Source organism: Vipera berus (assembly GCF_964194415.1).
Source record: "Vipera berus genome assembly, chromosome: 1".
NCBI lineage: Eukaryota > Metazoa > Chordata > Lepidosauria > Squamata > Viperidae > Vipera > Vipera berus.
Genome location: NC_138202.1, coordinates 131245636 through 131272042, shown reverse-complemented (window position 1 = coordinate 131272042; position 26407 = coordinate 131245636). Strand labels below are relative to the sequence as shown.

General features: G+C 42.8%; 1 protein-coding gene across 3 annotated transcripts in view; it reads right to left on the bottom strand.

Annotated features, from left to right (window-relative positions):
* The window catches only part of PDIA5 (protein disulfide isomerase family A member 5), a 238001-nt gene that overhangs the window by 111082 nt on the left and 100512 nt on the right, over window positions 1–26407 (bottom strand). For all 3 annotated transcript variants that reach the window (XR_014024780.1, XR_014024781.1, XM_081315125.1), the window contains exons 4-6: window positions 22998–23081; window positions 20813–20858; window positions 11292–11384 (exon numbers count right to left, since the gene is read on the bottom strand). Coding sequence is in view for 1 of the 3 variants with exons in the window: in XM_081315125.1 (XP_081171251.1) it covers window positions 11292–11384; window positions 20813–20858; window positions 22998–23081 (223 nt within the window). In the remaining 2 variants the exon portion in view is untranslated. The remainder of the gene's footprint in view (window positions 1–11291; window positions 11385–20812; window positions 20859–22997; window positions 23082–26407) is intronic.

Sequence of the window (26407 nt, the reverse complement as noted above, 5' to 3'; positions counted from 1 at the left end):
TCAAGTCTTCCTCCATCACCCGTCCAGCGCTCTCTGAAGCATCCCCCTCCTCCACCAGTGTTGGGATGAGTGCCTGCACCACCTCCTCCCTCTTGCTGTCAAACTGTGGCATGCGGGATAAAGCATCCGCCAGAAAGTTTCGACCCCCCGGCACATACTTCAGCACGAACCTAAAGCGACGGAAGTATAGAGCCCACCTGACATGCTTAGGCGACAGGCGGCGAGGGGTTTGTAGGGCCTCTAGGTTTTTATGATCCGTCCACAGTTCAAATGGACGGGAGGCCCCTTCCAGGAGGTGTCGCCAGGTCTCTAAGGCCCAACGGACCGCAAAAGCCTCCTTCTCCCACACTGCCCAGGCCCGTTCAGTGGGAGTCAGTTTCTTGGATGCGTAAGCACACGGCTGCAGGACCCCGGCACTATTCCGCTGAAGAAGGACGGCCCCAAGAGCAACATCGCTCGCATCCGCCTGTACAACATAGGCCAGTTCGGGGTCGGGGTGACGCAAAACGGGCTCTTTAGCGAAGAGGGACTTCAGTTCCTCAAATGCTCGCTGACACGCTGTGGACCACTCCAACTTAAGCCCTGGACGTGGACGTGTCTTTAATTGTCGTGTGCGTAAGAGATCCGTTAACGGCAGGGCGATGGCCGCGAAACGCGGGATGAACTGTCTGTAGAAGTTGGCAAAGCCAAGGAAACTTTGCAACTGTCGACGAGTACGCGGCGGCTGCCACTGTTGGATAGCGTGTACCTTTCTAGGATCCATTTCCACTCCTGCTGCCGATATACGATACCCAAGGTAGTCCAGCTGGGCCCTGTGGAACTCACACTTGGACAGTTTAACATAGAGCTGCGCTTCCAACAGTCTAGTCAACACCTGGCGCACTAGTAGTACATGTTCCTCCAACGTGTCCGAGTAAATTAAGATGTCGTCTAAGTACACCAAAACTCCCCGATACAGGAACTCATGCAAGACCTGATTGATCAATTGCATGAATACAGCCGGGGCTCCTTGTAGGCCAAACGGCATCACTCGGAACTGGAAGCTACCAAGGGGACAATTAAACGCAGTCTTCCACTCGTCCCCTGCTTTGACTCTCACCCGGTAGTAGGCTTCTCTCAGGTCCAACTTAGTAAATACCCGGCCTGTTGCCAAATGGGCTAGCAGGTCCTTCATCAAAGGAAGGGGATAGAGGTGCTCCACGCACACCGCGTTAACCCCCCGGTAGTCCACACACAAGCGCAAGCCCCCATCCTTCTTCTCGCGGAAGAGCACTGGCGCCGCCACCCGAGATCGGGCTGGTTGGATAAACCCTCTCTCCAAGTTCTTATCTATGTACCGCCGTAACTCCTGCATCTCCTTCGGAGACATGGCGTACATACGGGGTTTAGGCAGTCTGGCACCAGGTTCAAACTCGATGGCGCAATCCGTTGGTCGGTGGGGTGGTAACGAATCGCACTCCCGCTCGTTGAAGACATCCATTAAATCGGCGTAGTCTCGGGGCACATGCACCTCTGAGTCATCCTTGACTCCGCAAGCCTTCTCCCGCGACCCCGTGTCCTCCGGCCCCAGGAAGGAATGGTGGAGAGGGGGCTCGGGACCCAGACCCACCCGGAGATGACGACAACCCCCCTCCCACCAAATCGTGGGACCCCATTTATCAAGCCACGTAAGGCCCAGGATAACGGCTTCAGTCATAGAGGGCACTACAACAAAACGTAAAGTCTCCCAGTGGGCCCCCAGTTCCAGCCGGACTGGTTCGGTGACATGGGTGATAGGGGCTCCGCCGAGGAGTGACCCATCCACTTGCTGGAAGCGGAGGGGGGTTACCAGGCGTTGCAACCGGATACCCACTGCAGCCGCTGATTCCCGGTTGATAAGACACCGGGTGCTCCCAGAATCTACCAAAGCCCTAACTGCCCGCCTTTGACCAGACACTGGGCTCACTAATACCACCGGGAACACGAAGGGACACACCGGGGCGCTTACCATCGGGTCCTCCTCCAGCTCCAGATCCTCAAGGTCCTCCGTCGGTGTGGCCTGGGTGGTTACGGGTCCGGTCGCCAAGGGTGTAGTCGCACGCCGGCTGTCATCAGCTGCCTGATAGGCAGTACGGGACCGCTCCGAGGTCTTTCTGGCGGACAAAGCCCGTGTCGAGGTCGCAGGGGGGGCCATTCGGGCTGGCGGGAGCGGGCATTCAGCCGCCCGATGACCCGGCTGGTCACACCTGATGCCAGGCCGTGGTGGCTGTACAGAGGGGGCTTTGGATGCCATCAAGCCGGGCCGGTCCTCCACCTTCCCCTTTTCGGCCAGCTGCCGGGCTCCGGTCACCCCCTCAGACCGTCCTCGGGTATCCTGCAAGCCAATGTCCAACTCAACAGCCACCCGGAACCAGTCCTGCAGACGGGCCGGCACCCCCCTTACCACACAAGCTCGCCGCAGGGCACTGTCCAGTCCAGCCTTGAAGTGGTGCACAAGAAGGCGTTCAGGCCATGACCGTAGCCTCCCGGCCACTTTCCGGAATTCCCCAACATACCGCACCGCTGGTCTTCCTTGCTGGCGCAGATCCAATACTTCGGCCTCGGCGCGGAGCACCCGTGAGATATCTTCAAAACGGGCCCGTAGAGCTTCCAGGAAAAGACCAAGGTCCCCAAGCTCACGGGCATGATCGCCGTATAGGTCGGCTGCCCAGGCCGCGGCCTCTCCTTGAAGACACGCCGTCACGGCCACTACCATCGCCCACTGGGACGTATAGGCTGGCCCGTACTGGTCCATATGGTTGATCACCTGGCCCAGGAACATTGCCAGACGATCTGGATGTCCATCATAGACCGCAGTCAAGGGCGGAGGGCCCCACGTCAGCCCTGGACCCCAAGGTCCCAGCGGCACCCCCTGGATCGGGACCCCCCCATCTGGACGTGACGGTTGTTGTCTCGGTCTTCCAGTCACGCTATCCCAAGGAGCCGTGTCACTCGGTATCGCCGTTGCGGGAGCCGGGACCCCAGGACCCCTGCGAACTTCAGGCTGACGGACTGGCCCCTGGTACCTTGGGCTGTCCACACGGAAGCGGGGCGGACTAGACCGCCGGGCAGGGGCCCTTGGGAGGGACCACTGCCCCTGGTCTGACTCATCTGGAACAGTCCAAACCTCTGGCTCCCGACCCCTCACTTCCCCAAACCGCTCTCTGAGGACCTCCATAGTGCGGCTGCCCGGAGCAGTGGAGTAGCTCCATTCTTCCCCGCTATCCTCCATGTAACACCGCTCCCTCCACTCTGTAGACGCACCTTTAGGCCAGCCCGCCTGGCCTTGGCCGAGTCCTCTGTAATCCCCATCAGGGTGTGGCCACCGATCACTGCTGCGACCCCGCACCCCAGCCTCCTGAGGGCCCGGACCAGGACCGTCGAGTGGGGGAGGCCTTTCCTTCCGTCGCACAGAGGGCAACGCCTCCTCCCCCACCTCCACCGACTCCAAAAGCCCAGCCGCAGCTCCAACTTCCTCCTGCTCCTCGGCCAGCGGCGCAGGATCCTCCGTACCTTCTGCCATAGCAAACACCCAAAGAGAACTCTCCACAAAGGTTAGAGGAACGCTGACTTACTTTCAACGCCCGTCCGACGAGTCACCAAACAAATGAAACCGGAACGGGAGCTGGTTCTTCTAAGCCACGTTTATTAGCTCCATAAACAAACGCTCGAAGACTGATGAAGTCAGCGTTGATTCTACAGAATCATCAACGCTGTTAAATAGCCAGCCAAGCCACCGCCCTTCACCACACCCCTAATCATTCCACCCCACCCACACCCTTCTTAACTAACGCCCCCCATGACCCCGCCCTTTGGCGCCCGCCCTACCACCATTGCAGCCGGTAAGCCACCCCCCAGCGCATACCACCCCCCCTCTCCCCAGATTCTCGCGCGCTGCCACCTTCTCCCTCAGTCTCCCATTCCACCGCAAGCCTCGCCCTGAGCCCTTCCCCAACCCGTGGGGGTTCTCCACCACCCCCAAAGTCACCCTGGCACCCAGCCACAATATGTCCCCGGTTCCTACAGGCCGGTAGATCGCTCCCCGGCCGAGCACAGCAGCTGCACGTCTCCCCGGCTCGTCGGCTACTTCCGGGAGCTGCCGAGCCGATTCGCGTCTCCCCAGCTGACGAGCGGGCCGCTGCCGTCCTCCCAGCTGACAGGCGGTCTTCTCCGGAGCGCTGCGGCTCGCCAAAATCAAGAGAGGATTGGCAGGGGTCGCTGGGAACAGGTAAGGTGCTCTGCGGTCCCGTCGGGTGCCGGGCAGACGGGCGCTGGGGCGGAGCAACAGCCGGGCACCGTCCTGGCCTTCCAGGAAGCTGCGGGCGCCGGCAATCAGCGTTGGGGCCTGGCGGAGCGCTCCGTGGGCGACGACGGCGAATTCCGGGGCCTGGCGGGGCGTTCCGTGGGCGTCGGTGGCTGTCGGGGCCTGGCGGGGCGTTCCGAGGGTGCCGGCGGTTTTCGGGGCGCGGCTGGGCGTTCCGCGGGTGCCGGCAGTCCGGTGAGTCGCCCCACGGCCCGTCTGAATGTCGGGCGTGCCAGGCCCGACAGATGTATAGCCCATATAGCACCAATAAATCCTAATGTTTTACTGATGAATAAATCCAAAACATATTAAAGAGTTGGCTTTGCACTTGTATTTAAGACACTTAAATGATTGATAAGCTCTCTTTTAGAATTAGCTCTTAAAAACACAATGATGAAATTTAAAACCATGATATATCAAACAACCGTGATAAAATTAAAAATAATTCAGTCTTTAAATTGGCTATCTAGGTAGCACTTCCACAATTGAGACTTAATTTAATTAAAGCCCTTAGGTCTTGTCAGTATTTGGCAACCCTCATGCATTTACAATGGTCACAGCATACTGTGATCATGGGATCACCCTTTGCAAGTTTCCCAGTCAGCTTCCCACAAGCAAACTCAATTGGGAAGTCAGTGAAAGGTTGCAAATTGTGATCACATGGTGTCTTGTTTGACAACCACAATAATTTGCTGAAAACTGCAACCAAGACTGCTGGAACTGCTGTTGTAAGTTAGTGTGGTCATAAATTTTGTTTAATGACTGCTTCACTTAGCAATGGAATTGCTAGTTCCAATTAAGTGTACGGTTAACTGAGGATTACCTGTAAATTGACAACTTCCTAGCATATTTTAGGACTAAATTTCTTCCCTCTGTGATTTTGTTTTGGTTCTTTGCTTTCTCAACTATATAGAGAAGACTTTATGGGACTATAATTTTATTGAAATAAGTACTGCTTCTACTTTCTCTTGCTTTTCATCTTATTGTTCCACAAAAAACACAACTAATAATTTAAATTGGTAATGTACAATTCACACATCATGCCCTATATCAGACATGTCAAACTCGCAATGCCACGTAACGTCGTGCAATGTATCAGAGCTTTTTCCCCATTGCCGGCAATGGGGTGGGCGCGGTTTCCTGGTGATGCGTCTGGCCCGGGGGCTGGCAGTTTGACACCCCTGCCCTATATAAATAAATTACAATAATTTGGAAGCTGCTACGCAGTGGATCCTTAACTGAATAAAAACCTAACATAGAAAAAAAATTGCTTCTGATTGTAAACTAATCTGTTTTTCTGTGACATTATAATTTAACAAATAATGTGTACAGACATACAGCAGGTGAAGACCTATTTATTGGTGGCTCATTTTTGCTACCATTGTTGAAATATTATACAGTTCAGAATTCAAACACATTCAAGAATCATGGTTTGTTCAATGCTGAAAGCAGAAAGTTCTAGTAACTAGTCCTACCCGTGGGCACCAGAAGGAAAAATATAGAAGCCACAGAAATTATGCTAAGATAAAAGTGTTGATATTATACAGACCATAAAATTGATTATTCAAGGGCTACCATACAGCAGACTACAACAAACATTATTTTAAAACAAGATCAAAAATCTCTGGGTGATGATTGTGTATTCAGGATGTTTGTCAAATTCTTTTTTAAGAATGCAATTGAACAGAAAAAATAACTTGTTTCCTTTAACCAGAAACCAATCCAAGGTAATAGGAAGACACCAGAAAAGTTTTTTTTACAGCTACCATGTTGAGAAAGGCAACATTTTAAATTGCAAATAAGCCCTACAGAACCTGCAACTGGGAACAGAAAGGTGAACATTAAAAATTAATCTTGTGACAAATGTGAATGCCAAAGTAACTGTTGTTAATACTGGAATGAAAACTGAGAAACTGAAATGACTATGAATACCAGCAAGAGAGAAATCAATTAAAATTTAAAATTGATTAGAATGGAAAGAAAAATAGACACTAGAGAAGGAGCAGCAAGTACAGCTATGTTAGGTTTCACAATAAGAGTATAGAACAAAAATAGGATTGCTTGAGGTTCATCTAAAAATATTCAATGCCCTTGCCAAATTTGTCCATATTAAATACCAAAACCTGTTTTCTCTAGAAAGTCAAAGAACTTTCTAATGGCCCTTAAGTGTCCACTAGTCCTTCAAACCTAGAGGCGAGTGATGGTTCTCTACTTCTATATGTTGGCTGTGGTTTACATCAGAGCTTTGAAAAACAATACAATTTAAGCACCAAGAGAACCAAACACAGAATATATTAGTAAGTTGTTATTTAAGAGCAACTGAGACACAAAGTCAACTATGTGGGCAAATAGGTTACATTGCTTAATTAGTTTTGCACCATGACATGACTTATTTCAAGCATCTACAGCAAGTCATTTTTTTACAATCTATATAAAAACATTCAAAGTATACCTGGGTTCCCAATCAGTTAACAGTTTGATCCATCTTTTCTAGGAGAAAGAGGTTGAGTGTTTGGTAACAGTGCAATACTTTGTACGAACACAGGAAGCTGTTTTGTGCTGTCAGATGGTTAGTTGATTGAACAATGGTGTTGCCTTTGCTGAATGTCAAATCAAATCAACCTTTATTGTCAAAGTACAACACGTGTACAATGAGATTGGCTGACCCTCCCTTCGTGCACACCCCAAACACAACTCACAGTGAAGACAAAAGAAAAAAAAATCCCTAACCCAGGGTATCCTACTAACAAACACACAATCTTATTGCACCATGTGAACTTACTGCACAACGCGCCGGCCCCACAAGTCTACCATACTATGTTGACATGGAGTTATTTTCCATTCAGGAGTCTGACAGCCCATGGGTAGAAACTGTTCTTCAGCCTGTTGGTGCGGCTGGCTATGCTTCTATATCTCCTACCCAAAGGTAGGAGAGTAAAGAAGTGTTGACCAGAGGGTGAGTCGTCCTTATTTTTCTAAGGCAGCAGGCCCTAGCGAAGTCGTCTAGTGGTATCAGGGGACTGCCAGCGATGTTTTGTGCTGTGCTCACCACCCTCTGTAGTGTCTTTCTATCTGCGGCTGTCAAGCCAGCATACCACACCATAATGCAATGTGACCAGTAAAAGGAGGTCATCAGTGGACCGGTAAAGGAGGTCATTAGTCGTTGTTCCACTTTGTTCTTTCGCAAGACCCTAAGGAAGTGGAGTCTCTGTTGGGCCTTTCTGGCCACCTGGGTTGTGTTGATTTTCCAGGTGAGATCTTCGCTGAGGTGGACTCCCAGGAATTTAAAGGAGGAAACTCTCTCCACAAGGCCCCCCTTGATGTAAAGTGGGGTGGGTTCCTCTCTTTTCTTCTGGAAGTCTAATACCATCTCTTTTGTCTTGCCAATGTTCAGGTGCAGGTTGTTTTCTAGGCACCATGAAGATAGTTTTTGAACCTCCCCCCTGTACGCTGTTTCATCTCCACCTGTAGTAAGACCCAATACGGTGGTATCATCTGCGAACTTAATGATTGCAGTAGATGGGTCAGACGATACACAATCATGTGTGTACAGTGAATACAGGTAGGGACTGAGCACAAAGCCCTGTGGCGAGCCAGTGCAAAGCTTCAGGGAGATGGATGTGACAGATCCAAACCTCACTGTTTGTGGGCGGTCCCTCAGAAAGTCTTTGATCCAGTCACAGATGGAAGAGGGAAAATCCAAGTCAGTCAGCTTTTCGATAAGGATGCTCGGCAGGATAGTATTGAAGGCCGAGCTATAGATAATGAAAAGCATCCTGACATAGTTTCTGGGTTTCTCCAGATGGCTCGCTACAGAAGACAGTAGCTATGGCGTCATCTGTTGACCTATTCCCCCTGTAGGCAAACTGATGTTTGTCAAAGTCCAGTGGGAGGCATGCCCTAAGGTGTTGGAGAACCAGTCTTTCGAAGTATTTCATCACTACAGACGTTAATGTGATAGGTCTGTAGTCGTTTAGGCAGTTAATTGCTGTTTTCTTTGGGACTGGGACAATAGTGGCTGCTTTCAAGCATGATGGAACACAGGCCGTTTGCAGGGAGATGTTAAAGGTCCTTCTCAGGACCCCTGCTAATTGATTGGCACAATTCTTTACCACTATCTTCAGCACCCCATCTGGGCCTGCAGCTTTGCTGGAATTTACAGCCTTCAATGCAGCTTTCACTTGATGTCCGTATAGGGTGAGTGGCTGGGAATCAGAAGGCCGGCAGGCAGAGGCTACGGGATCTGGTCTTTTCACCTCGTAGCAAGCGAAGATTTTCAACTCCTCTACCAACAAGGCATCGGCATTGACCGTGTTCCTCGTGTTGCCCTTATGGTTAGTTAGATGCTGCAGTCCCTACCACACTTGCTTCGGGTTGTTATCTGCTAGGTGGTTCTCCACCTTATATTTGTATTGTTGTTTTGCTTTCTTAATGCCTCTTCTAAGGTTTGCCCTGGCCTCTCTATATGTATCCCTGACCCCTGCCTTAAAGGCAGAATCCTGGGCTCTCAGAAGTGTCCGTACGTCTGCAGTCATCCAGGGTTTACAATTCCCGTAGACTCTGACGCACTTTTCTGTTGTCACACTGTCATTGCACACTTTGATGTAAGAAAGTACAGCATCAGTGTATTCAGGTAGGTCTTGATGTTCAAATACACTCCACTTGATGTTCAAATACACTCCAACTACTCAGTGGTTTCAAAACAGTCCTGCAGCTGACTCAGAGCACCCTCTGGCCAGATTTTAACCATTTTCGTGACTGGCTGAGTTCTTTTCCTGAGAGGGACATACTTCGAGCACAACAGGAGTGAAAGATGGTCGGATGTACCCAGGTGAGAGAGGGGGATTGCTCTGTATGCCTGTTTCAGGTTAGAGTACACACGGTCTAAAGCAGACATGTCAAACTCGCGATGTCACGTGACGTCGTGCGACGTATCGTGGCTTTCCCCCATTGCCGGCAATAGGGTGGGCATGGTTTCGTCACGACGCGTCCGGCCCACGGGCCGGCAGTTTGAAACCTCTGGTCTAAAGTGTTCTTCCTTCTGGAAGATACTGGACAAACTTGGGGAGAGCTGTCTTTAGACAGGCTTGATTGAAGTCCCCAGCCATGACAAGAGCACCCTCTGGGTGAGTTTGCTGCTGCCTGGAGATGACGTCATAAAGTTTAGAAACGCCACACTGATATTGGCATCAGGTGGAATATAAACAGCTATAATAATTATCACAGTGATTTCTCTAGGCAGATAAAATAGCCTACATGTGACAGTCATCAGTTCCACATCTGGGGAGCAATACGTATAGACTACTCTGCTGTTAACACGCCAGTCACTGTGTATATAGATACAGAGTCCTCCTCCCTTGCTCTTACTGGAATCGCCATTTCTATCGTAGCGATAAATGACTTGGCTTGTCAACTCCACTGCCGCATCAGGTACAGGTAGGTGTAGCCAGGTCTCTGTGACAATTATCACACAGCTTTCACGGAGAAGCCTGCTTGCTGCCATCTCCAGCTCTAATTCGTCAATTTTGTGGATGAGGGATCTAGCGTTGCTCAAGAAGACACATGGCAACGCTTGTCTGTGGGGCTGCTTTCGGAGCCGATCCAACTGACCGGCTCTACAGGCATGCTTTTGTTTCTGCTCCTTTCGCTTTCGCTTTCATCTGCACCTCCCCGACCCAATGACAATACATGGAGATCCTGGAAGCCTCGCTATGCAGTTCGGTATGTTGTGGGACTGCTGAAAATCGCTGGTAATCCCGGATTGACTTGCGAGCCCGATGTTTAGCAGCTCTACGCGTGTGTAGGCAAATTTAACCCCTTGCGCTACACTGTGCACACACATCCATAAACACATTATTCCAAACACCACACACCAATACTGGGAGCTCGGGGCCGCTGTGTGTGAATGCGCCATCTTAGTAATAATAATAATAATAATAATAATAATAAAAAAATCTGTCAACAGATCTCTAAGGTTTCAGATGTATGTTTGTCTCTCCCAACCCTATCTAGAGATGCCCAATGTTGACTGTAAAACATTCTGCACTTAATTCTGCACACTTTCATACATTCTACAAACATTTCCTTTCATCTCAGTCGGAACCTACCAATTATTTGGCAGGCTTTGTCAAGGCAATATCATTAGCTAGCAAGCTATTAAACTCCATAATCCCATGCTGAAGGCATTAGTGCATTTTATACCAAGACAATTAGAACCTTGAAGTTTTCAAGGACCCTTCAGTCAAAGAAGCCAACATAAATTTAGTCACTCATAGTGGCAGCTCAAGATGAAGTATGTTTTGGAGTAAGGTTCATGCTATTATCCTAGTAGATTCTGAAATAAATCCATAGCTATCATGAGGTGGTGCCCAATCAGGGTGTCAGACCCCTCCAATGTATTTGCCTGCATGTTATTGCTTTGCCTGTGTATTCATTTTCGGGGACTGCCATTCTGGTGGGAGAAGGGCTGTTTGCTTGGGGAATGTATTTGCCTAGCTCTGCTCCGTCCTCTTTGAAACATCCTCTCTTTGTGAGAAAGGAATATGAACTGAAAACATCTGCCTTATCTCCAGCTTCTCAGAACAACCTGGCACTATGGATTGGCTGGATTTCAACCGGACAGTTGGACACTGGGGGGAGGAGTTGTAAATGGATATTATGATGTAACCTTGTGCGCGCAAATTCTTCAGACCTTGCTTTGCTCTCCTGCTATAATTAACTCTCAATAAAAGTTTCTTTTGAAACAATGCCTGTTTCAAGAGTTCTGCTTTCTTGGAGATCTAAGTGAGGCAGGTCCTTACACAGGGTCTTGGTCCCCATTCTACTGATCAATTATTCTCAATGTATTTTAGCTTGCAGTGCTTTCAGTTTGCTAAACTAGCTCTCTAAATATTCCAGAATAAAAATTTCCATACCTAATATTTATTTATATGTTTCTTTAAAATGTTAATTACAATTCAAGGGAGCTTACCTTTTCACTGTCAATATGAACAACATCTTTGGCTTCAGGATCTTCCTCCCACAATGGAGCTCCTTCAGGATCCTTTAGAAAGGCAACCAGTGACTAGAAAGGAAGACACAGCCCTTTAATCACAACTACAATAAACCTGTCAAATGCTGTCTTGGTCTTTCAGAGACTAGAAACAGAAATATTTGGTCTGCTTTTCCTATCAAGAGCTTTAAGGAATTCTTTCCCAGTATGATTATTTTTAAAAACAGATTCAGAGTACTGAATCCAAACATAGCATTTTCAGTAGAATTTTTAGAAGAATAGATTAGAATTGGGAAAAGGCCATGCTGAACATCTACCTGTCTATCTATCTTATATCAGATAGATATAAGATAGATATCACATTTGTATAACACCCATCTCATCTACGTGACTTTGAGCAGTTTACAATAAAAACAATACAAAAATAGAAAAGCTACTAAGTCACTATAGGCTATCACCAATTCTACCTTGTGAGATTGTTCTGAGGAAAAGAACAAAGAAAGTGAACATATATAGTTCTATGGTGGAAAACTAAGACAAAAACCAAATGTTGTACAACAGAAATATCTGGTTACTAAAAAGTTACAAACTGTCAATGTGCTAGAATGCAACCAGAGTATTTCTTATAAACTGAACATTAAGTAGGACTTCAATCTCACCTATATCGCAAGATCAATGTACAAGTTATACTGCAGACTTAGCAGATACATCTTTCTCAATATACTATATAGTTGTGTGTCTATTTTTTAATTAAATGTTCCATCATTTATTTATTAGACCTCATTTAGGAGCTCAATCTGATATAAAGAGCACTCTCTCTCCTCCTTTTCTCCCCACAACACTATGTGATAGGGCTATTAAGAAGTGTATCCCAAGGACATAAGATAGTCCCAAAAAACTTTCTAAAAACAAACATGGATGCCACAGACAAGTATTCTCTGTGCATCTATTCAGTGGACCCTAAAATCATGAAAACAGACAGATGGGAATTAGCAATTGTAGAAAGTAGGTTATATTTTGCTTCAAAATAAGATGTGGTTTAGCTACTTTACCTGTTTTGCTTTAGTGCATTATATTTTTGGTCTATATTTTTGTGTAATGTTTGATTTATCTGTATTTTATGACCAACGTGCCTATTCTTCGGATGGTGTGTGTAATCTATGTGGCCCATTTTAATTTTCTAGCAATGGATGACTGAAATATATGGTAGGTAGAAAGTTTTTCTGTATATGCTGATATTCACTGGTCTGCTTTTGTGGAAATGCATGTTTTGTGACTGATCACACCATTCTGTACGCCTGCCTACAATATATGTGCAACATTCCAAATGTTACTCAGTCCCCCACAACAGTGTGGGGCAGGAAGGCATGGTTCTGTTTCAATCCAATGTATATAAGCAATTTCTTTTCATTGAAAAAGTATGACACCCACCTTCCTTCCTTCCTTCCTTCCTTCCTTCCTTCCTTCCTTGCTTCCTTCTCTCCCTCCCTCCCTCTTCTTGCAAGCAAAAACTGTTCTCAGTATCATTCATCTGAATGCAGGGAGTCACATCCAGTTATTTAGATGCACTGCACACACCCTTTGGCTTTCTCTGCTTATCCGCAGCTTTATCAGTATAAATTTTCCTCGGGGCAATCCTGAGGGACAGGGCGGAACTAATCTTTCAAGTGTTAAAGAAACTGGCTGCATTATTTAGCTTCAGAAATTCCTGCATACCAAATCCATGTGCTAGATTTGGGATCTTTAACATAGAGGCCACAAACATTTTTCTTGGGACTCCAAACTTCTTGATTATTTTAAATAAATTCTCTTTTAATATAAAAATAACTGGATACCTAGCATGTTGCAAAATTCCCTGTATAGTGTTCAGTATAAACAGAACTGAAAAATACTTCATTCCTGGAGTTACAGCACAAGAGGCAGCATTTTGTTATTTTCCCAGTTTACTATTTTCTGATACTTAAACTCTTTTTAAAAACAATGGGAGATCTAAAGCCAAGGAAGTTTTTGCAATCCAAGGCTTATAAGGCAAGCTAAAAGCTGAGGAATTAAGGGGGAAAAAATGCTGTACAATTCCTTTCTGATCTATCTAAGAGATATGATTAGGATGGGACAACTATTTAAAACATTTAGATTTTGTGATTTCTTTCCTTTATTAGCAACGCTGCACGTGGATATTTACTTTCACAATCATATCCATTTCAGCAGTGTTTCCTCAAGTATGAAAAGAAGCTTAGACTACATATGCTTTTTCCATAAACTAACCATACCTATAGGCCCCCGTGATCTGTTGTTGATAACTGGGCCACTGAACTTCATTAGCACGCATTCTGTTTCAGCAAAAACATTGCCAATATAAAATGGGCTAGTTTTTATGTGCAGAAAACAATAAAGGCTCAACAAAGATTCATATAACTGTGATTGTGGGTGAGTTCCTCCCAGCCATGACCTTGTGAAGGGAGTCAAAGCATTGAGTACCTATCTTACTGAGTTTAATGAGGTAAAGGTAACATTTCTTTCACCTTGCATCTGCAATCTAATAATCTAGGTTTATCACAACTTCTAGATCTCTTTTGGGTAATTTAAGAAAAGGGAACGCTGCTTAAGAAATCATTTTCAAAAACCTAGAAGAAAACTTATGCATCCATTCAGAGGAAACTGCTGAATGTTTGAGAGGAAACTCTGGATCTCCACTCCTCTTAGGCATAATCTTACATGAGTATAAAAAGCCACCCTGGGCTGCAGCCCAAGAAAGAAAACATGTTTAAAATACAGAAGAGCATATGTGGAGAGCTTTGTTCGTTCTTGCTGATTTGACACAAAATGAAGTGTTGAATCTATTAACAGTTTAAAAACAGCACACGCAAATTAAAGGCAAGAGCACAAACAGCAGGATGAACTGAAGAGGATTCTCTTCAGAGAGAGGAGAGAGATTTCAAGTAAAATAAAGGTTTGATCCTAGACTAAGTCATATAAAACAAATTGCATTTTTAAAGCAATCTCTGTTGAGTTATTCAAATAATTGTTTCTGTCTCTCTTATTGATAAATATACAAATTGTGAGCCCTAAGAATTGTTGCTTTAATATTGTTAATAACAAATACAAGTAAAGATTCTAATGTGAGTTTTCATATCTTTTATCAATAACTCAGACAATATTTATTCTGGAGCCTGATTTTTAAAGTCTTCAAAATTTAATTATGAATTAGAACCTGTTATCACTGAACAGCTTTCCCTAATGTCCAGATATATGTGCAATGTTCAGAATTCCAGTAATCTCAAAGAACAGCAGGTTGCAGAGAGCTGACGTAAAAGGTTATAAGAAAAACAGAATGCATTGAAATCAGAAAAAGTGACTGCTGAGCTATTTTTGTTTTTATCCACATGTACAGAATAAAAAAGAGAGGAACTTTAGCATACGGCCCAGCTGCATCGTGCAGGACAAGATTAAACCCTCTCTTTTTTGTTGTTCAAAATCGAACAAATTTTGGGACTAGAATATTATGTAAATTGAATAAGCTTGACTTAATCTGCAGAATCTCTTTCTCTCTGTGAATAAAATTCTACATTCAAAAGTTTATTTATTTATTTATTTATTTTTGGGACTTATATGCCGCCCTATCTCCCGAAGGACTCGGGGCGGCCAACAACAATAAAAACAACAATACAAAAGTTAAAAGAAATTAAATAAACAGCCCCAAAATAAATTAACTAAACAATTAAAAATTAAAACATTTTAAAAACCCGTCGTCAATCCAGGTCAGCCTGATGAAAAAGGAAAGTTTTGAGGTCGCGGCGAAAGGACCGGAGATCCGGGGCCATCCGGAGCTCAAGGGGGAGTTGGTTCCACAGGGCTGGCGCTCCCACAGAGAAGGCTCTCCCCCTGAGGGTCGCCAGCTGACATTGTCTAGCCGACGGCACCCTAAGGAGGCCCTCTCTGTGTGAGCGCACTGGGCGATGGGAAGTCGTCCCCGGCAGCAGACGGTCCTGCAAATATCCCGGGCCTAGGCCATGTAGGGCTTTAAAGGTAAGTACCAGCACCTTAAATCTTAAGTTAAGTTAACAATATATCTCAGATACTGGTTGCTTAGCATTAGCAGGATGAGACAGCTTTAAGGTTCAAAGTATTCGTCTACTCAAACAGCAGTGGCCAGATTTCACCATGGGTGAGATATAAAAAGAAATGCCTCCTGGTAGGCATAACTGTCACATAATCTTACAGATGTGGTCATCGACATGATTTAACAGTTGTTATAGAGTCTACATAATTATTTTAAGAAGGTTCATTCTTATTTCTGTTGAATAATCATTAGAAACATTCTGCATACCACTTATAGCAGAACAAATGTTGGAAGCTTGTTTCAAGTGCCACATAAAGAGCCCCTGTATTTTTTTCAGCTGGATTTTTTCATCATCTTGATTTAGGCAAAACACTACTGTAGCAGCTGCCATCAGTTCCAGCAAGAGAGAAATTTTGGATTGCTTTAAAAAAAAAAGATCTGTCAACAACTTTTTGGGACTTTGTTCTGGACCTGCATGATAGCTGTATTAGTTGAGGAGAAGGCTATATCTAAGCACTAACTAGTCTCTACCTGGCTTTAGCCTAGCTAGTAAGTGTTTGGTAAGAAAATAATTATCTTCTCTTCCCAAAAAGAAGTTCTTTTTGATTACTGCTGGGTTGGGTATTTCTCCTCTAGAATTGCATGGTTTAGCCTTAGCATGTGTTCTGTTTTAGAATATAGGTAGTTCTTGCTTAATGAACATTCAGCATTCAGCTTCCGTTCAAAGTTACAGTCACACTTGAATGAATAGTACTTAAGCTCAGTCCCCGAGGTCACATGAACAAAATTCAAGTGCTTCACAGCCCACCCCACTTACAACCACAGGGGCATTTCAACTGCTGAGAAAGCACACCTTGGCTGGCCCTATGCAAGGCAGCTGCTGGCTGCACCAAGCTCTCTTTTCAAGGCTGCTTGTACTTTTCTCTGAACAGCCTATGTCGTTCTTGCAATGCTTCAGAAAGTCTTCAGAAAGCTTCCAAGGCTTTGCACAGCCCTAAAAGAAGGCTATACCTACATTTTCCAAACTGTATATATCGTTTGTAATGGTATGTGGGAATGGCCTGCCTCTTTGGAGATGGGCTTGAGATGCTGCCTAGGGAGCAGTCAGATAAAAGAGAGCTTAGCCCGCAGCTGTATAGCGGGTAGAACAAAAAACTCAAGAGGGACAATCCTTAAGTTCTTGGGCTGTAAAGGAAATGGAGGAGAATTGTACTTTCAGACTTGCAAGATTCTACTAATATATCTTTACAATAAAGTAGAAGTGGTTTATTTGGTCAGGTTTTATGACAGATCTACGTGGTAAGGCTCATATCGTTCCTGAGATGCTTTGGAAAGTCTTCAGAAAGCAGCAGGAAGAAACTGGCTCTTCCTCCTGTCTCCCAAGGTCATTTCCACTTGCCATTACAGCCTACCTTGACAGAAGCAGAAGATCACTCAGCAAGCAGGTCTACTGCCAGACAGGAAGTTTAGAATTGCTGCCTGGTCTAAATGAGCATCTCTTTCTGAAAACTATTTATTATCTTCTCCCTACAGGAATCACTGGGATAGGCCTGTGTCACTCTTGCTGGCAGAGGAGGCATGCTGTGGGCACCATAGGCCTGATTATTCCGGCTGGTGGGATCCAGGAAAAGGGCCTTCTCTCCCATTGCACCTGCTCTCTGGAACATCTTGCCCCCAAAATGAGATTGACTCCAACCCTCCCAATTTTCCATAAGAGCCTAAAGATCTGGGAAGCATCACAGTGGAGGGGTTGATCGATTAAGAACAAATCCCACCTCCCTCCCATCCTGGGTCTTGCTACGCTGAAAAACCATACACTTGTTATGTTTTTATATTCATGCCTCATTTTTTACTAAACTTATTCAGTGACACAATCAGAGTGCTAAAAAATTTAACACATTGGAGTATCATAATTATTTAAAACAGTTAAAAAGTTCAAAGGGTAACAGCTTTAGTTCTTGCTTGAGAGAATAAAATAGAACCCACAGAGATTTGAGCCATTCCATGGAAATCTGTTTCATTACTCTACACCTCTTACTCTTAGGAAACCTCTCCTGATGTCAATTAAAAACTACTTTGTTGTAAAAAAAATTGTCCCATTTTTTTGGAACTGTTCTGCTCCATTTGCTAGTCCTTCAGATATCTGAAGGTAGCTATCATGCCTCCCCATAGTCTTTACTTCTGCAGATTAAGAAGATACCACATTTCTAAATATTCCTGACAGGTTTTTCCTTCCAGGCCCCTTCTAATCTTGCTCGGTTTCCTTCAGATATGCTCCAGTTTATCAGTCTCCTTTCTAAAATGCAATGCCCCAAATGGGATGCAGTATTCTAGCTATGGTATGACAAGTACAGAATAGAGTACTGTAGAACAGTGGCTTTTCTTCACCCTGAGGCTATTCCTCTGTACATGCAGTCTAGGTAGCACTGACTTTTCTGCAACTGCATAAAACTGTTGCCTCATGTTCAGCCTATGATCCACCAAGACAGGGGTCTCCAACCCCCGATCCATTACCTATTGTGAACTGGGTCATGCAAGCGGTGGGCAAGCTCACAAAGCACCTTTTGTGCAAGCGGCAGGTACATGCACAAAACCATCCTCTCCCCCACCCCGCCGCCACTGCTGCTAGTCCACAGAGCCAGAAAGGTTGGGGACCGCTGCACCAAGACACTCAGATTTTTTTTCTGCTCATGGTGAAATAGTAGGCCATTACTATAATTACCTGCTGATATCTCTCTCCTTCCAGGAATTAATCAATTCCCCTTTTAAAGCTATCTGAAGTTTATGTGTATGAAGTAATTTATTCTGTCTGCTCTGAATCCAACAAATGTTTGCAAAAGCAAACACTTGCTCTGTTCTCTTTATGCACTTTGCATAATTTTATAAGCTGCTTTAATGTTCCCTTACTTTGCTCAATATAAAGAAGACTAAATACTTCAGTTGTCCCCCCCCCCAAAAAAAGCTGCTTCTGTAGCATCCGTATACTCTTTTCTGCACCTTCTCTACCTTTAAGATTTTTGAAAGATTAAAACACAGGTAGAACATTTCATAGAAACATAGAAAACTGATGGCAGAAAAAGACCTAGTGGTCCATCAAATCTGCTATTTGAGTTATTGTTTTTTTTTAAAAAAATATGTCAGATAATGGACATGTGTTTATCCTAAGCATATTTTTAAACCCCATTACTGACAACTAACCACTACCTCCACTAGAAGTTAGTTCCAAGCTTCCCCTACTCTTTCTGTGTGGTAATGCTTTCTAACATTACTTTTGAACTTCCCTCCTGTCAGTCTGGAGTTATGCCCCTGTGTTCTTAATTTTTGCTTGGTGTTGAAAATATTGCTCTACAACCTTATTCACACCCTGAATATATTTATTGGTTTCAATCACGATTCCTCTTTCCCTTTGTCTGCATATACTCAGTATTCCAATCTCTCCTGATATTCTTTTGTCTCTCAGAGCTTGTATCATTTTTGTTGCCCATCTCTGGACTTGCTCAATCTTGTCAATATCTTTTTTAAGCGAGGTCTCCAGAACTGGACACAGTACTTCAAATGGGGTCTGACTAAAGCCCTCTATAGTGGTATTAGGATCTCCTGGTGATCCCTTTAGTGATGCATCCCAGAATTTTTATTTTTTCCAGAATTTCAAGGATAGCCACATCATAGGCTTAACTTATTCAAACATGGAACCTTTCCCATGCTGATAGCCTGGGCTACCATGCTAAATAAAATGGATTCATAAAAATTCATAGCTTAAAGTTGCCATTTGGAGACGTTCTGGAGGCTAGGGTAAAAATCTGGGGTTACATTTTTACAAGGTAAATTCAACTGAACTGAACAGTGGATTCCAGTAGCAGAATTCTTTAACGATGTTCTCGAGCTCAATATAGTTAGTTCTCATTTAGCGATCAGAATAAGGACCAGCAACTTGGTCCTTAAGCAAAACAGTCATTAAGTGAAAATATGACTGTATTTATTATCTTACTTCAGCTTTCCTTTGCTTTACAGACCTGCAAAGGTAATAAATGCAAGGATTGGTCACAAAGTTACTTTTTTATTACTGTCGTAACCGAGAATGATCGCTAACCAAAGACTATTTGTACATCTCTTGAAATAAATGCAGAGGCAGAGCCAACTGAAATTCCTATGCCTCATGAGATTTCTTTGTGAATTATTTTTTTCCTTAAAGCTGCTACTGTGCTAGGTCCAAATTTAGAAGTCACCCCACCAGAGGCACTCAACCTTTCTCTGTAGAGAAGGAGGACAACCTCTGCTAAGTTACTATTCCTTCTTGATCCTCACTATTTGCCTACTTGGAATTGGGAACCATAAGCCAAAAGTCTCCAAATTTTGGCAAAGGAGTCACCTACTAGGCCAGTGATGGCGAAACTTTTAGAGACCGAGTGCCCAAACTGCAACCCAAAATCCACTTATGCATTGTCAGGTGCTGGGTGGGCGTGGCCCACTGGGTGGGTGTGGCCCACTGGGTGGGCGTGGCTTCGGTGGTAATGGCAGACTGGGTGGGACTAAAAAGTTCAATCAATCAATTCCAACTTTGCGAGATCTTTTTTTTTCCTGTGAGAAGTTGAAATTGATTTATTGGTTGAACTTTTTTTTTTGCACACAGTGGCGGAGGCCTAAAGCGAAAAACTTTTATAAAACCCAGCTGAAGGTCTAGGACTGGGGTGATGGCCCATGTGCCCGCAGAGAAGGCTCTGCATGCCACCTGTGGCACACCTGGCATAGGTTCGCCACCACGGTACTAGGCAAAACCCTCAGCCTCTGACAATGGCTCAAACCCCAGAGATGGAGCTTCTTTAACCTAGTCTACTTTCTGGTGTCCTCTAGAGGCCGTTTTTCTCTGAAGTTCTTTCTTTGTGTAAATCCTATTAGGGCCAGGCAGGAAAGAGAAGGAAAACCATGGTTAAGGAGGAAGGCCGCTTCATCCATTCTAGATTGAAGCAACTTCTCAGTGAGTTTAATCTATGTCTCCAATGAGATCTTGAAAAAAGCCAATTCATCTCTCTTTTAATCTTGTTTCATAGCCGATGAAAAATAATAATAAAAAGATGAGTATTTTCCTAATCACCCTCAGTTCCATGCTATTAGATATAGGCTGGCATAAAAGGGAACTTAGAGCAAAGCCGAGATCTTCTCATTAAAAACAATTGCAATAACCATCCCTCTCCCTTTGTTAGCAAATTGCAATGAAACTGCAATTTAGCATTATCTCAATGTAGTTAATCACACATAAATTCACAGGATGTTTGGCATAAATATGTACAGGAGATTTGAGACCTTTAGGTCACTCAAACAGTTGTTTACAAAATGTACCACCTCTCTCCCATCCAAAAACAAAGCTGCATATATTAACATCTTTTCTACATCCAAACACAGCCTTTCTTTTCCAAAAGGTTTGGAACAATTGTAAATTTACCTTCAGGGTAAATGCTCTGTTATATTCAGTGTGAAATGCGCCATCTCTGTAAAGAAGGAAAACAGTAATTAATTTTAGCAACACCATTAGAAAATCGGGAAGCTCTTTATTCTGGCCAGATTAAATGAACTTTTTGTCATTTTTGTAAGCTTGTTCAAAACAATGAAAAACAAGTTTTTGAAACAAACAGGTCTCTAATGGGCAATCACTCCTTCAACCCTTAATGAGACCATTTACCACAGACCAGGTTTAGGGAGTGGCAGATACACAGGGGAACTTTCATTAACAGCGCACTGCTCTATTTAGGCAGTTTAATCCCCACAGAACAAAAGCAGACATTATGCTCAAGTCCTCTGAAATCAATGAACTGAGAAAATACTTTCAACTTATTCAGAAAACATTGCTAGAGACCACCTTACTGAAATGAATCAAGGAGCATAGAGGTAGCTCAAAGTAACTCAAAGTGTTGGTATTAGTTTCTGAACTGTTTTTCAAACAGAACAGCTTTTAAAAACGCTAACCAATTCAGGATCATATTGACATGATTTTCCCTATTTCTTTCACACCAGATTTGAAAAAAAGAGATAATTTCGAGAAATCACTTTAACCTTCTACTGCTGCTGCTTGTACTGGAATAAAAAAGATTATGCTATTGATCTGTAAAACACTTTTATTGAGGCAGTGCCCTAAAGGTGCAACACACTTTTGTTATCGTAACAAAAAGCTCTATAATAATAAACATACATACATATGTTGCCAGCTGTTTATAACTCTGCTTACCATCTCTCTATAGAAAAGAGAGAGGTGACAGCCAGTCAGAATGTTGAGGTCTTGCCTATTTATGATGCCTGAAATTTTTTAGAGTGAAAGGATTGGTCTTGTGCTACTGGTAGCTGATCAGCTCCAAATTCGGAATGAAGCCGGCCATCTGCTTATTCTTGTTCTTGGTGAGCATTTTGTCCTAAACACAGAAGTGAGTCCATGGGAATGAGAGACTGATGAAGTTGATCAGCAGATGTATCAAAATTGCCAGGCTGCAACTTGCTCCAAGAAATCTGAAGTGAGCTAAAATTCTTCATCCCTCTTTAATTAGACAATAAAGAAGTAACACTTGGTAGGGAAATTTTAAGGAATGGTAAGTAAGCCTCTGCCCTGGTGATCAACATTGAGTCCTACTTCTTGTAAAGGAAGACTGAATCAGACTCAAGGACTCTTGTTCCTGTTCAAGGAAGTGTAACCTATGAGAACCACAGCTGTCACTTTTCTGTGCTAGGGGAATGATCTCTACTCAAGAGCAATGACATCTGGAGCTTCAAGAACAATGCAAAGCAAACTTAAGTTAGCATTCTTCTGAAATACGGATGGAGAGATACACAAAATATGAATGTATAGTTTAGCTTGGCAAGTTGACTGAAAGAGCATTGAAACAAAGTTTTCCTCATACCCACTTGAAGCGGGAAATTATGGCCTGTATTTGATAGGACTCCAACTTGTAGCAAATGCACAGATTAATCAAGCTCCCATCCCTGCACCCGAGTTCCCCACAGACATACACAATACACATACACAGGGGGTCAAACTCAACCTTGGGAATAATTCCAGCAGAGCTGGGGCTGACAAGGATGGTAAAAAATTATAAAGCATTCAATGTACAAATCAGATTTGTATCTATTATATACAGTAATCTAGATTAAGCTTTTTAAAATCATATTAGTATGCACAAGGCAGTCAAGCAAGGATTCTGAACTCTCATGGAAATCAGTTAAGAAAAAATGACTCAACTTCAATCAGAATTTAACTAGGGACTACCAGATTATTGCAAGCAATCTTGGACATCTGGCCAGCATGGGTTTTAACCTTCACAATGGAATTCACTGGCAGTCAAAATGTGGAGGAAGCAGAAACTAGAATACAAATATTCAATTAAACAATCACTGCGTTAAAAAGCAAGATCATTCATATATGGTACAGGCTACTAGCCTATTCTGATTTAGACTTAAAAAGATTTTTATAAGCCACCCAAAGTCATTGAGAGTGAGTTGGTTAGCCAAAGAAATGTTCTTGAATAAACAAACAAATGTATATAACCCTGTATAGGATTGTATTGTGCAACTATGTCATTCTCAAAGCCAGGGAGCTTCCTAGCAATTTCAGCATAATAGCCATTAACCACTCATGCACATACTTGTAGTGTAGTAATTCTACCCCTTTCTCTTTCAGACCAGGATCAACCTTCATCTTCTTGCATAGTTTTCGGCTTTCTGAATCACTGTAAGAGAAAAATGAAAATATTTTATTTTTAATAAAGTGTTAGTATCATATTACAATTAATATTAACTATAAGCATATTATTCCAGTTTAGCAGCTCTACTTAACGTAGGTAATACTTTAGATCAAATAAAAATCCACATTAAATAGATACAAAGAGGAGGAGAGAGGAAGTATTAAACATTGAAATAAAAGAAATTTTGGTTACTAATTTAAGATATTTGGAAATCATTAGAAAATAAAAATATTATATTGTATTATTAATTTGTTGATGTAAATGGCAAGAACGTAAATAGATAAGACGTGTATCCTGAACATCAGACTTCGTAAGGAATTGTGATAAAGGGAATTGGGGTCATTTATAATTTGGAAATGAAAATATTAAATGTTAAATCTAAATGTTAATGGTAAATCAAAATTGGGAAAAAGTCATTAGGTTACTGATTGTCTAAAAGACTGAGTGTTAACATAAATAAGATATATATATATATATATATATAAACTAAAAACTATTGATAAAATGTAAGAAAGCTGCTTTTATGTGATTATTAGAATAAAAATTGTGTTAATTCAAATATGAGACAATGTATATTAAGAGGAAAAGAGAGGAAATATTTACTGTATTAGGTTGAGATTTGTACCAATCATATTTGTATGTAATTGGATTATTGTAACAGTCAGCACGTTGCTTTTCGATTATGTAGTTGTAATATTAGAAAACCAATAAAATTTATAATAAAAAAATTCACATTAAATATCAAAGTTTCAGTTGTAATTTCTGGGCTTTTTGAACATTTTGATTATATTTCCTTCATAAAGAAGTTAAAGCCATTCTATTTCTATATACTTTAAAGATAGCAGCTGTGATCATTTCAACATGGTTTAATGTTCTGATTGTAATTTTATAATGTAAAAGCTTTAAATTAATTTTTCATTGTTGTTTGGTTGTACATCAACTCGGCTACATGCCAGGCAGGAAATTCAATTTGTGAATTTGAAATCACATTAGAGCCTGAAGAAAAAACAGCATCTAGCAGAACCTACTTTATTTGAGATAAACAACCTTTAAAAAAAAAAGCAATAGTTTCTTCTTACAAGATTTTTCTGAACCTGCTTTTTCCACTATGCCAGTTCTCAATGGAAAAAGTAACAATAAACCGATATTAACAATAGAATGATGAAATGCTAACATAAAATCATTAATGTTCCATGCTTCACAGATAACTTTTGACTATAAGATTGTGTGTGTGTGTGTGTGTGTGTGTGTGTGTGTGTATTGTATGTATATGTAAAGCATATGTAATCAGTTCAATAAGGCATAAGTATTTTTCCTGTTCCTCTTTTTTTACAGCATCATTATATAGTTTCGTGCTTTTATTGCAGCTCTCTTTCCTTCAGCCCACTTTTGCCTCTATTTTTTTTCCTCTCTCTCTCTCTCTCTGTGGCTTTGCTATTTTTGCTGCTAGAAGGGAGAACGGTACCTGTAATACGTGTATGGGCATTTAATGAAAGTGACATGTGTGAGAGACAATAGTTGGTATATGCAATGAGGATCAGTCAGTTTCAAAAATGGGGAACCTCCTTGTACTGAAAATTAATTCTAAATAGTGATTGTTTCAATGAATATGTACGTTTGGGATGGAATTTCTGGCAAGTATACCTACACAAATGGACACACACAAGCAGACAAATATTTCTGACATTCACTCATATTCAGAAGGGGAAATCCTAGGTTTATTTTTCCCTGACGTTGGCAAGGGGAAGAAGCTGGACATTGCTTAGAATATTTATCCTTCTTTTTCTGTGATTGATTCCCAGATAAGCTTTCCAAGAAGTGCTACAGAATGAAAATACCACTATTGATAAAGCCCTACCGCAGACGCACTTGGACAAATGCAAGTAAGAACATGTGCAAATACATAAGAATATATATGATAATCAGACGCCACTAGATCTATTTTAACTAGATTTTCCAAATCTCAGACAGGATTTCTACTTTTTTATACAGTAATTTTATTAAAGATTATAACAAAACTAATACAAAGTAAAAAAAATAAAAGAAAGGGTGCAGAAAAAAGAGAAATATAAATATAAATAAATAAATAAAAATACATGTGTGTGTGATTTCCCATCTTCATCACAAGTATAAACAATTTTAGTAACTTTTCACCTTATCACATGACAAATATATTAATGAGTGCATTAGCTCTAGAAATGGTCACAATGGAAAATTGCTGTTAGAGGCATGCATCACAAATTTATTGTGAGGCTCCCTGTACTTTTTCTTATTTTTTAAAGGTTATATAATCCTTTTTGCATAAGAAAATCTGTCTTGAAGTGTGGCGGGGCCAGCGCCGTGGCAGGACAACATCCTGTGGAAGCTCCCGAAGGATTGTCGCTTTTCAGCTGTTTGGGGGATCTGTCTGAGTTTCAGACAGATCAGAGCTGTCCTGTAGGGATGGTGAAGAAGGGAGGCACAGTTTTGGCAGCACAGGAGAGATTGCAACCTCCTGGAGAGCCGACGGAAGCTTCCCGGACTAGCAGCTGTCAGATGGCCATTGCGAGCCGTCACAAGCCAGGGCGGCCACTTGGAAGATCTTGAAAGTAAGTTTGCAGGATTGCCTGGGTGAGAAGATTGAGAATCCTTAAATGCTGGAAACTGGGAGGGGGGGAATAAGAAGAATTTGAAGCCGTGGAGAAGTGGAGCGGATTTTTAAACTGCTCCCCTCCTGGAACTGCAGCGGCGGATAACAATGGAAGGCAAAAGAAGGCAATGAATCAAGTATCTCAGCTGAGAATACCCTTGAAGCTTAAGAAAAAAAGGGAGAGTAAGTGACCTTGAATGACAGCTGCTGGACTCACTGATAAGAAGTTTACAGAGTCTGTTTTGGTTTTTTTTTTAGTTTGTGGAATGGTGGATTGTTTTTTACTTTGATTTTTTTTTCTTTTGGACTAAGGCACAGAGCCTCTGAAACGAACAAAGAGCGTAACCTGTATGGATTAATTTCTTTCTTCTTTTTTTTTAGATATAAGGATATTTGCCTTTTTCGTTCTCTTTTTCTTTCCTTTTCCCTTTGTACTCAACTTTACTTGTCGCTGACATTTTTCGTACTCTTTTTTTTTTGGAGTACATTTGGATTATAATACCCCATTGACATTTGGATTACAAACTACTGGAGAAAATGAAGAAGACCACAACACACCCAGCAACAGCTGCCCTAATATCACCGAGTCCGGTGGCACAGAAATCACTGGACAACACAACGCAGCAAGATAGATCAAACATGGAATTGAAAAATATGATACTGGCTCTACACACAAAGAAGG